Here is a 12,806-nt window from a genome sequence, read left to right as displayed (position 1 = left end):
GCATGAACAGCCACGTGGTACGATTGCGATTTTGCTTATGTGCGCATGGGAACTCTGTTTAAATTTCTCAGGCAATGAGAGGGCTTAAATACAGCAGTTAAGTGGCACGAAGAGCGAGAGCACGACGTAAACTGCGCTTAGCGAGCATGTTCTATGCGCTAAGGCTGTGATTACACTATGCCAGTGTTATGGTTGTGTCAGCGACGTGGCCTCCGGGGCTGCACCATTTCGGAGTCCACGATAATGAAACCCCTGAGTAGGGTGCTATCTACGAGCAACTACGAGCAGACGACTGCAGCCCGGGGAATGACTTTCGGTCACGGTGATTTCGAGTAAAACCTCGGACAGTCCCAGGCAGCTGGATCACGTGACTGTGACGTCCCTTCTGTCAGGGCTAGTCAGACGGAACACGCGGACGGTTTGCGGACAGTCCGGGACCGTATGATCGGAGAAGCTCAGTGTCTCACAGCAAAGCTGTTAACGGGAGTTTCACGATGGTTTCCGTGGGGTGGCGCTATAAGATTGCATGGTCGGTATCGAATGTTAACCCTAATGCCAGCCAGGAACGCAGCCTGTGTCGGAGAAAATGGGACAATTGTGCCCCAACGGCATGCAAAGCTCACATTTTTTGCATATAGTTTCACACCGATCTTCACAGTTTGCAGCACGTGCATTCTGCAGACGGAAGTGTGTAATGGATGCAACACTCGCAGGAACGGCACATGGAGCTGGTCGACGAGACGACTGACTATTACTACGGCAACCTGGACGTCGTGGTGGGCCTCTCGCTGGAGATGGGCGCCTTGATGTACCATTATGGCTCAGACCGGGAGAACGCCCTCAAAGGCGCCGTTCTGTACGGGTCTTGCACGTCACTGACCCTTGTGCCCCTGGACATGGTATGAAGACGCCAGTATCTGAAACCTGTCGAGCTTTGCCGCAATGCTGTCCCCCGGACGGAACAGCATCCCTGTCTTTTAAAGCATATGGTTTCCTACCCCAATTTAATTGAGCAACCGCTGGCGCTAGTGCATAGGAGAGCTCCAAGTACGGTTCTTCAGCCAGCATGGTAGTGAGGACGAGCCCGTCTTTATCGAAAGGTTCCCGACCCAAAACTTCCCAGATAGACATCTTCGGACATTTTTGCTTGGCAAAGTTGCCTCTCTTGCTCCTCAAATTGTGCGGTTGCCTAGTACTACGGAGGACGACGCAGTGGCCGGTACAGAGTCCGTCGTGGCGAAACAGCAGTTTTTTGTCGTAAGTGGTTGGCGGCCGTGTCTACTCGGGCGCTCATAGCAAGGTTTGGTGCTTCGCAGTGTGCCTTCGGCGCTCTCACCATTTTGCCAGCGTCACTTCTGTCAGTGCCAGGGTCGTTGGTGACGGCCCAGCCATGAGCATAAACTTCAGAAAAACTTCCAAAGGGTAATCTACAGTAAAATTAATTCCCAATAACAAAGTTTCTATTGCACACATCTGCGGCCGCTAAGGCAGCATCTGTCTACCAAACCCCCTCCCCCTACGCCGACCCCCTCCCGCGCTTAGCTCCCCTTACGCGGCAGGAACCCTCCGTGTCAGGCGCGGTGGTTAAGCAAAGGATAAAAGAACATGTACTGCAGAAGTGAAATGGGGAAAATAATATAAAAATGCGGCGCTATTACAAGAAAAGAAGGAAAACAGTCCGTCGTGAACGCGATTCGAACTATAAGGACTTCGCACTCATGAGCGCAAGGCTTGCGCGGCGAATGGAGAGCGAAGCTATTCCGGAGCATTTATCCGCTGTCGCGTAGCGCAGCTCGGTTAGGGACAAACGTAGCAAAGCGCGTCCTTCTTCGTGGCACCTAGGACGGTTGAGTGTTGGTGATGAAAGGCCGGAACATGGAAAATTCTATGTACTCTGGTGATCTTGCACGGAATACGAAACATGATAGAACTGTGGAGTTCGGGGCAGGTGAAGGCACCGTGAAGCAGTTTGAAAAGAAATAGGTCAGCACGATTTCGTCGGCAGCGAAGTAAGGGCAATGACAATAGCCCAACAGTGCTAGAGCAAGGCCCAGCGTCCGCGTAAGCAAACAGGTGATGATATATGGTTAAAACCTTTTCCTGGACCCGATCTATAATGTCACTGTTGGATCTAGAAATAGCGTTCCAGACGACTGACGCGTATTCGAGTTGAGGAACACAGATTGTTGTGTACAACTTGCGGAGCGGTGTAGCAGAATTGAATTCGCTCGACAGTCTGCTAACAGAGTCAAGGATGTGCTTACCGCGCATGGCAACGCGTTTAGTGTTAGGTGAAAAGTGTAAGGTTCTATCAAAAAGTGCACCGAGATTATTGATCTCACGGACTTTACACCATGATAGAGATCTACAGAATAAGAAAAAGAAATGCTTGCTGTTTTGCGGGTGGAAGTCATGACTTTGGTCTGAGCAGCATTCAAGGTTACGTTATTATCTGTGAACTATTTCGAAAAAAAAAAAACGTCAAACTGCAGGATGCGACGGTCGTGAACAGTGTGCACTGCCTTAAAAATATTGATGTCATCGGCATATAGAAGGAATGAAGAATTCTGAATGGCGGAAAGAACGTACGCCATTATTAAAAATTTTTAAAGGAGTGGCCCTTATACTGATCCTTGAGGGAAGCCACTAGTTGCCATGTAAGAAGACGACGTTCGACCATTGACGTTAATATAACATGATCTCTCAATAAGAAAACTCCGCAAGAGATTTACAATTGACGATTCAACACCAAAGTGCGTAAGCTTGATCAGAAGCAGTGAGTGGCTGACAACAACAAAAGCTTTGTTGAGGTCACAATAAATGGTGTCAAAATGTCCCCTTTGAAGTACCGGCGCGGAGATCTGTGTCATGAAACTTGCGAGATTTCGCAAATTTCATCTGAGATGAAACTTGCGAGACAATACGTATGTTGTGAAGGGCAAGCTCAAAAATCTTAGACGTGGCACAGAGAAGCGAAATCGGGCGATAATTTGAGACATCGTTCTTACAGCTAGACTTAAACACAGAAAGAACACGAGATGTTTTCCACATGCGAGGAAAAGTGGAATTATTAAGACATTTATTAACTATAGATGTCAATACTCGGGCAAATATACTGCCGTAAGCTTTTAAAATTGCGGAGAGTATGTGATCAGGGCCGCAGGATAGGGAAGGCTTCAAGTGCTTAAGGAATTCGCTGATAAGCTTTTCATCAAACAACACAGGACTATGATGTAGGAGTCGTTGTGTGCTGCTGACTGACACCGGCGATGACGATGATGACGTCGACGATAGTATGACGGCGAAAGCATGACGATAGTTTTGTTCTTGCTCTGCGAGAGAAACTTTACAAGGAGATAATAATAATAATCAATCAATCAATCAATCAATCATGTTTATTTAACGTGCCCAGGAACAACCCTAAGGTCTGAGTGCTGGCGCACGCATATATTACAAACCAAAAAAAAAAAAAGACACTCAGGAAAAATCACTAAACAATAAATGAATAAAAAAATTGTGAAAAGAAGAGAGTACCGACAACAAAGCGCAAAGTAAGTACAAAAGAAAAAGGAGGAGAAGGGCACTTGAACAATACATGATATTATAATACCAGGCAAAGCTCGGAAAAGAACGATGACAAGGAGTTATGAAAGATATCAAGTTCACGAAAGTAAGCGTATTCTGTATTCTGTGGACAGTGAGTGTTCGTGATGACAGGCAGGAACATGGAAAGGTCTATGTTTTCTGGTGATCTTGCGTGGGATGCGGACATGACACAGCTGAGAAGTTCGGGACACGTGAGGTTACCGTGAAGGAGTTTAAAGAGAAACAGAAGGTCAGCGCGATTACGTCGGTCGCGAAGTGAAGGCAATGACAATCCAACAGTGCTAGTACAGGGTGCAATGTCCAGGTTCGCAAAGCGGTGATTATATATGCTTAGAAACTTTTTCTGGACACGATCTATAATGTCGCTGTTGGATCTAGAAGAGCCGTTCCAGACGACCGACGCATATTCGAGTTGAGGAAGACAGATGGTTGTGTATAATTTGCGGAACGGTGTAGGAGACTTGAATTCCCGCGATAGTCTGCATACAGAACCAAGAGAGCGCATACCCCGCATTGCAACACGTTTAGTGTGAGCCGAAAAGTGTAAGGTTGCATCAAAAAGTACACCAAGATCATTGATCTCGCAGACCTTACACAACGGCACAGAATCTATCGAATAAGAAAAAGAAATACTTGCTGTTTTGCGTGTGAAAGTCATGACTTTGGTCTTAGCAGCATTCAAGGTAAGGTTATTATCCTTGCACCATTTAGAATAATAATAATAATAATAATAATAATAATAATAATAATAATATAATAATAATAATAATAATAATTTTATGTGAGGCATTTCACGTGTAGCCGGCTATCCAGTATCGCTTGGGGCTCTTCAGAGGGATACTAAGGGGTAGACTTGCACGTGTATAGCCACAGTGTTACCAGATGGACCATCGTCCGCGTGTATAAAGCAAACAATTCTGTGCGTTACACGAGCCTGTGTGTGATGACAAAAGCAATGCGATGACGATGAGACGACGATAGTATAACGGCGACAGAATGACGACAGTTTTGCTCTTGCTCTGGGAAAGAAACATTACGACCTGTTCGATTATGGCCTGGGCGCATCCCGAAGGCGGTACATTGTCGCACAGCGTCCTCGTATAGCGTTATCTGCCACGAGAAAAGGGCTGATAAATTTGGGTCGATCCCGAAGGCTCGAAATATATGCCATAAGTTGGTCTTACAAAAAAGAAGAAATATATACAGTAATCACGCACACGTGGTCACCGCTCCATCAGAACTGCTTTCTCGTCGTATACGGTTTTTTTTTTTTTTTTTTTTTTTTTTTTTTTTTTTTTTTTTACAGCTAAGCTGTTCGAGGCTAGGTTTCAGGAGATTGCGTCCGTAGAAAACCGGATTTGGAGTGTACAATTCCAGACAGGTCGCGCCACCTCGTGGAGTCATATGCAAACGCTGGGTTGGCGGCGTTTTCAAACTTAGGATTGTAAAAAAGTGGGCATTATACCGTGGTTTTCGCCGGATCTTAAGTTTGCTTCTTCATTACGTGACGTAGGCCACCCTAGCGACCACGTGAGCGCGTTAGCGCTTGTGTGCGTGCCGCGATTGGCATAGCCGTCTTTAATAAAACGCTTTGACAGTACGGTGATCGAGTCTGTGTACATTCCCCCTGCAAGGACTGCGAAAGACATCGAAACGTTCAGGATTAATTGACATGTTTGGTTGTGTGATGCCCAGCGACGATACACCCATTCTCATCGTGGGGGCAATATTCTCTACAGCAGACCCACCATAGTCACAGCTTCGCTGGCTGCCATCTTCACAGTAGTGGAAGGGCTCTGAATTTTTTTTTCTTGTCACTCGTCATTTCTTGCTGCTAAACGATCATCATGATCCAAAACCAACTGGCCCATTCACAAGCCATAAAGGGCCAGTAACGCTTTTAAGGACTTTCGTCACCACAGCCGCAAAATTACGCGCGTCGAACGTCTAAAACCGTATTGCAACCTACTCGCAATGACCATGTCCCAGAGTTGCGTATTAGTTCAAGGACAGGTGCTCCTTATTTGTCCGTGAACAATTGCACAGAAGCGTTAAGTATGCATTGCCGACTCAACACGAGAGCCGGTGGAACTCGCCAACGTATTTTACGAGGCACCGCCGAACCGTGAATGCCTCAAAGGATTTTACGGTGCCACAAAATTCGGGCAAAATTCAGCCATGACGACGATCCAAGTATGCAAATAACCTAAAGGCGTCATGTATGGGCCGTGTCGGGCTCGTCTCTCGAGCTACCCTGTGGACATGCTGTGCCATCTGGTCACGCCCTCATGAAGTCCTCGAATATCCAGTGGCGCATACACTGTGACCGAATTTGGCGTCAAAGTGGTTCATTGAAGAGCGTCACAAACCCAGTGGCGCATGCGTCGTGGCCGCAGGTGGCACATATACGCCGTGTCGAATGCTCAAGTTGGCGTTTACCGGAATGCCGGACACACTAAATCTAGCTAATGCTGTTCACATAAAAAGCATTGTCTCGAAGGGGCGCTTCAAATTTTTTTTTAGCTGCAGCGGTGCCAGAGAAGACGAGTACTTGCAATTTGTTCTTAAAGAAGCCGGAGGCAAGTAACTATGCGACATTTGTGATAGACTCCATGCCCCCCGAAATGCAATCTCGGTGCGAAATTTCATTGCGGACGAGTCAAAACGTTTAGCCGGTGGAGACCCGTATACCTGGCCCCTTATTTACGCACTGACTAATTGTAATGTTGGGTCGAACCGCCTTATTGGCGCCTCTTATAATTGCCACCTGGTCCTGTTGTATGTGTCTAAAACTACCGCTGCAAAGAGAACGATGATCATTTCGTTCAGTCTGCTATCCCGTGAAATGCACTTAATATTTACTCATCACTGCGTTTTCTTGGCGCGAAGAAAACGTACACAAATTTTAACAAACATAAAGCGGCACAATCACTCTCAGCCATCACCTTTCGCGGTACCCGCCGTGGTTGTTTAGTGACTATAGTGTTGGGCTGCTAAAGCCGGAGGTCACGGGATCGAACCCCGGCCACGGCGGCCACATTTCGATGGGGGCGAAATGCGAAAACACCCGTGTACTTACGATTTCGGTGCATGTTAAAAAACCCCAGGTGGTCCAAGTTACTCCGGAGTTTCCCCACTACGGCGTGCCTCTTAATCAGATCGTGGTATTGGCACGTAAAACCCCATAATTGAATTTTTTTTGCAATTTTTCGCGGTAGCCTTCCTACGACATACGGATATATGGTGTTACGGTGAGATGTGTTTATTATTGAAATGATGAATGCGAGAGGCCTAGAGACCGATGAGATCACAGTCAGAACTCACGTCGTCTTCCTTCACTTCCAAGCGTCCCTCCGTATCGTAGCAATTCCCCCTTTGCAGACGATGCCCACCGGGAGAGTCAGTTGGAGCTCCGGTGGTGAAAACGTTTGAGAGGGGTGACATGGACGACGTTGGTCTTGCTTGAGCAGCCGCCAGTAGATAGGAGTCGACATATCACGTACGTGACATCACTGAGACATGCCATAACGAGAAAGGGGCCGGTGTAATAGGTCAGGAACTTTTGGTATAGACCGCGCTTCCGAAGTGGCGTCCATATCCACACCAAATCTCCTTTCTCGTATGATACGAGCTGATGGCGCTCGTCATAACGGGTTTTAGAGCGTTCTTGGGAGGCAGAAGTACGAAGGCGGGCGATGCACCGGGCCTCTTCTGCGCGGCAAAGTGTTTCGGCCAGAGAAGTTTCGGCGGTTTCGGAGAACGGAAGAATAGAATCGAGAGCTGTACGAGGTTGGCGGACGTATCGTAGATAAAATGGGCAGTATCCGGCGGTCTCGTGTTTGGCGGTATTGTAGGGGAAAGTTAGGAAAGACAACACAGTGTCCCAAGTTTTGTGAGCGGAATCAATATACATTGCAAGCATGTTGATGAGAGTTATGTTGGTCTGTTCAGTTAAACCGTTAGTTTGCGGGTATTACAGGGTGGCGCGCCGAAAATGAGATGTAGAAAGACGGAGGAGCTCTTCAACCTCATCGGCAACAAATTGCCGGCCACGATCACTGATAATAACACGCGGGGATCCATGGCGTAATATGACGAATGACAGCATGAAGTATGAAACTTCATCAGCCGTTGCTGCACGAATCGCTGCACTTTCTCCATAGCGTGTCAGGTGATCAACGCATACTATAATCCACCGGTTGCCTGCCGTTGATCGCGGCAAAGGGCCGAGCAGGTCCACACCAACTATCTCAAACGGGGAAGCAGGGGGCTCGATTGGATGCAGAAGTCCTGGAGGGCTGCTAGTTGGACGCTTGTAGCGATGACACAGGTCACAGCTCGCAACGTACGTTGCTACACTTTGGTGCATCTTCGGCCAGAAGAAGCCTTCTTGTGTGCGCTGAAACATCCGGGAAAATCCCATATCTTCTGATCTAGGTTCATCGTGCATTACTAGGAGCATATCATGTCGCAAGATTGTCGGCACGACTAGAAACAAACAGGCGCCCTTGCCAGAATAATTCTGCTTGTAAAGAATGCCCTCATTTACAACAAAACGGCGTTGACCATTCGTTTCGGAGAGGAATAGAGGTGCCAGACTGGTGTCGCTGCGTTGCTCCATGCGAAAGGTGGTAAGGTCGGGAAATAGATGGTCAATAACTGCTAGATATTCATCGAAATTGTCTGCGTCACACTCGGTCGTCGGAAGGGGAAGCCTTGATAGAGAATCAGTGTCAGCGTGATGACCGCTCTTGTAACACGCTTCAAAGTCATATTCTTGTAATCGTATGGCCCAAACAGCAAGACGGCCGGATAGATCGCGTAGTCTGGTGAGCCAACATAACGAGTGATGGTCGGTGACAGTTGAGAATCAGCGTCCGTATACATACGGGCGAAACTTGTGGACGGCGAAGACGACCGCGAGACATTCTTGCTCCGCCACCGTGTAGTTGCACTCAGGTTAACTTATACAACGACTGGCATAGGCAACCACATGTTCTATGGTGTCATGCCGTTGAACCAAGATGTCCCCATGCAGATGGGTCATAGTGGTGAAGTACGGGCCCTGAAGTTAGTACAAACTTGAGCTGCTTACACGATGACTCACATTCTGCAGACCATTGAGAAGGCACGTCCTTGTTGAGTAGACATGTCAGGGGGTAAGCCAGGTCGGCAAATTTAGGCACGAAGCGACGGAAGTTACGAGCACAAGCCCAAGAAACTTCGAAACCCTCGTAGTGACTGCGGTTGTTCGAAGCTGCTAACTACAGCAACCTTTTAAGGGTCTGGCCGAACGCCGTACTTGTCGACAAGATGATCAAGAACCAGAGTCTCACGGTTGCCGAACGGACACTTCTTAGAATTCAAGGTGAGCGAAGCTCTCTCAAGAGATGTAAGAACGATGTCAAGACGGCGATTGTGCTTGTCAAATGTACGGCCGAAAATTACAACGTCATCAAAATACCATAGACAACTTTCCCACTTCAGTCCACGCAGAATAGTATCCATGAAGCGCTCAAACGTGGCTGGGGCGTTATACAAGCCACACGGCATTACATTAAATTCAAACAGACCACATCGGGTTACAAAGGCCGTTTTCTCCTTGTCATCCGAATGCATGGGAATTTGCCAATAACCGGATTTAGATCCACGGAGGAGAAATACGAGGCCGAATGCAAGCAGTCAATCACGTCATTGATCCTGGGAAGCGGGTATGCATCCTTGAGACGTCGGTAATCCACACAGAACTTCATAGAAGCATCGTTCTTACTTACAAGGATCACAGGTGCAGCCCAAGGGCTGCATGATTCCTGAATAACCTTCTTCTTTAGCATTTCTTCCACCTGTTGAGCAATGACTTAGCGCTCTACAGGTGAGACACGGTACAGTTTCGGTCGGATAGGATGAACGGATCCCATGTGAATCACATGACGAGTACGTGACTCTGGCACATTAAATTGTTCCTCGCTCTGCTCAAAATCAAACACGACTGCGGCGTGCTTTGCCAGGACGTGGACCAAGGCTCGGCGCTTCTCTGACGGCAACGACTTGTTGACCATACTCAGAAATTTGGCCTCGGTAGGGTGAGCAGCAGCAGCGTGGTCTACTGTCTTGTCGCTTAAAGCTGCAATACAAGTGCTCGCATTTTGTTCGAAGAGGGCGAGCCGCATTCCACTGGGTAGCGCGACAGGCTCACTAGAACAATTCAGCACCAATAATGAGGATCACCCATCCGTAATAGAAAGGACGCAACACGGCACGAGCACATTTTTCTTGGTGCAGTTGAGGGGGACCGGCTCCTCAAGGACATCAAACGTTCCAGCGTCTACAGCAGGGGTATCAACGGGCACTCTCTTTATCGCCTGGGGCGGCAATAAAATATCGTCAGTGACGGCGAGGGTTTCTTAACAGCACGGAGACCCCTCAGTAGAAGCAGATAACAGAATTTCACTAGCACCGCAATCTACAGTGGCGCCGCACTCTTGTAGAAAATCGATTCCCAAGATTACGTCATGCGTGGAGCTAGTCAGAACAGCAAATTCCACCTTGAACACTCTGTGACCTAAAGCTACACTCACAACCCACATCCCGACAGGGTACAGCGACTCCCCACTCACTGCACGAAATGGGGCACAGTTGTCCCAGCAAAACATCACTCTGGGTACTGGCCGTGATTTAAAATTTAAACTCATAACTGAAACAGCTGCTCCAGTGTCTATCAAAGCCATCGTAGGAAGTCCGTCTACGAGGACGTGAACCTTGTTCTGCATCATAGAAACTGGTGGAGGCATGCGTGTGGGTAGTGACAAATGTTCGGCGACCTCACCTCCATCGGCCGCACCACCTAGTTTCGAGGCGGTGGGGAAGTGACGCGACGACGAGGAAATGGAGAACGGCGCTGGTGTGCAGTTGGGGGCGTCAAGCTTCGTATGGAGGCGGACGAGTCGCTGCGGGTGTTCTGTCGGTAGTTGTTGCCAACGAACGTGTCACCACGGGAGTTCTGCCGGAAGCTGTTTCCGAAGTACGTGTCCCATGTCCAGCGAGCACTACCGTGCCGACTGTTCCATCGCGGGGAGGCAGGTGGTTTCTCGTAAAACCGTGGTTGTCCGCGACGGCGCTCAGGGCAGAATCGAGCCACGTGTCCACGGACACCGCACTGGAAGCACACAGGTGCCTCACGCACATCACGAAACATTCCACTAGGCTCCATGTATTCGTGGTGATAGTCCCACGATGACGCCATGATATGTGGTCGGTTGAAAGCGTTCTGTAGGCCATCGCGACGATGCAAGTCGTAGGTTGGTCATTCTGGTGCTCTCTATCGGGGCACATCATCATACCCCGTGGCATGAATGGGCGCACACGTTGCGTCTTAAGGCAAATAGGCATCGCTGACACGTGCCTTTGTCGCAGCGACAGCTTCACGGCGATCAAGTTCTTCGCGTACGATTTGTCTTATCGTTGATGCGAGATCGCAGGATGGTATAGGACCGACGTCAACACTCGCAACGGTGGTGACGTTGGCGAGTCTACCAAACTTAGGTGGAATGTGCCTAGCCTTCACAGTCTCAAACGCGTGACAATGTTTGATCACATCGGCTACATACTCCAAGGTGTCCTTTCCTATGAGGAAGTTGTAGACGTCCTCGGCAATTCCTTTCAGAAGAAGTCCGACCTTGTATTCTTTCATGCGAGAGTATACAGACATGCCCAGTTTCAAGATTTCCTCAATGTAAATTCTCTAAGTCTCGCCTGGCACTTGAGCCCGCTGCATCAAAGTCTGCTCAGCGCGCTTCTTCTTGAGAGATGGGTCCCCAAAGAAGCTCTTTACTTCATCCACGAAGTCTTCCCATGTGGCTAGAGTTTCTTTGTGGTTTTCAAACCACACGAGCGCCGTGCCTTCTAGAAATAATGGCACGTTGGTCAGCCGGGTGTCCGAATCCCAACGGTTGTATCGACTCACCCGACGGTAGTGGTTCAGCCACTCTTCAACGCTTTCCCCGACCTTTCCAGCGAAGGTCCGTGGCGCCATGTGATGTTGCCACGTAGCGTCAGACGAAGACTGCGTGTCGTCGCCGTCAGGAATCGCCTCCAGTGAAAGCGGTGGTAGTCCGGCCAGGCGGCGGTTTCGGCGTAGTTCCAGATGTTGCGCTTCCTTGATCATGTGTCCTGGACTCCGCTTCGTTACCCAGCACCTCCACCAATACTGTTAGGGTGAGATGCGTTTATTAATGAAATGATGAATGCGAGAGGCCTAGGGACCGATGAGATCACAGTCCGAACTCACGTCGTCAGCCTTCACTCATATCACAGCGTATAGCGATACGAAGAGAAGAGGTGCATAAGAAATGAAGTGTTTCTTTTTCCTGCAGGGTTGCGAGAGTGGCTCTCGGGCACGCGTCAATGACACCAACATTGCATTCGGCACAGACACCAAACGTGTAGTCCTCATCTTCGACGACAACAATACCGTGGCAGAGAAGGTCAGTCTCTAATGTCCGCGCGTGGTCGGTGCGTGACAGGTGTGCTGGCTGCGCAGGTGAAGTACGTTCTGGGGAGGAAGCCGCGGAAGCGCTTTGCCTGGCTCTACTTCGACGTGCACACGGCTGACTTCATGAGCAGATGCAACATGCGCAATCCCTTCTCACCAATCCTTGTATTGCGCAAGAACTTCAGCATCGGTAACAAGCCGTAGTACGACAATAAATGTGGCTGGGAGTGCGCTTCGCCGATGTGACTGGCGCCACGTAACCGAACTGTATCTGAGCGAAGCTAAGTTGCAGGAACTCCACATGCTTTCTTATTATAAAAAAGGTATATACTAAGAAACCAATGCAAGTGGCGTATTGGGGTCCTAGTATATACCCTTTTTTCATGGACGCCGCCATATTGCGTAGGCACTGGCGCCATCCATGGGCAGTCGGCAGGCTGCATCCTGCCGACTGTCTACTAGCCCACTGCCTACTAGCACTAGCCCGAGCCATGGCTCGGGCTAGTGCTCAGTGTTGTTTGCCACGTGTATACGTTCGGAGGCAGTTTCTGGGGGTTGTTTTAGGGGCGAAGCTCCTTAGGGTGTGGGTCGTTCCCTCCTCTGTTGTTGTTGTTGTTGTTTGTGTTGTTGTAGTTGTTTGTTGTAGCTAGTAGTAGTAGTAGTAGTAGTAGTAGTAGTAGTAGTAGTAGTCGTAGCTAGTAGTAGTTAG

At 48.8% G+C, this 12,806-nt stretch overlaps 1 protein-coding gene across 1 annotated transcript; it reads left to right on the top strand.

Moving 5' to 3' along the window:
* The first annotated feature begins 722 nt into the window (after positions 1-722).
* LOC125947137 (uncharacterized) lies at positions 723-12,535 on the top strand. The gene is made up of 3 exons (XM_049671505.1): positions 723-899; positions 11,979-12,089; positions 12,146-12,535. Exons 1-3 carry the CDS (start codon positions 723-725, stop codon positions 12,299-12,301), a joined length of 444 nt encoding a protein of 147 aa, XP_049527462.1. The 3' UTR covers positions 12,302-12,535.
* The last annotated feature ends 271 nt before the right edge of the window (positions 12,536-12,806 follow it).

This window comes from Dermacentor silvarum, chromosome 7 (genome assembly GCF_013339745.2).
Source record: "Dermacentor silvarum isolate Dsil-2018 chromosome 7, BIME_Dsil_1.4, whole genome shotgun sequence".
In the NCBI taxonomy this organism is placed as follows: Eukaryota; Metazoa; Arthropoda; class Arachnida; order Ixodida; family Ixodidae; genus Dermacentor; species Dermacentor silvarum.
This window is presented reverse-complemented; position numbering and strand designations above follow the sequence as displayed.

Coding starts and splice junctions, on each gene's coding strand:
- LOC125947137 (XM_049671505.1), top strand. CDS start 723: ATGGAGCTGGTCGACGAGACGACTGACTATTACTACGGCAACCTGGAC. Junction 900..11,978: donor CCCTTGTGCCCCTGGACATG/GTATGAAGACGC, acceptor TTTTTCCTGCAG/GGTTGCGAGAGTGGCTCTCG. Junction 12,090..12,145: donor ACAATACCGTGGCAGAGAAG/GTCAGTCTCTAA, acceptor CTGGCTGCGCAG/GTGAAGTACGTTCTGGGGAG.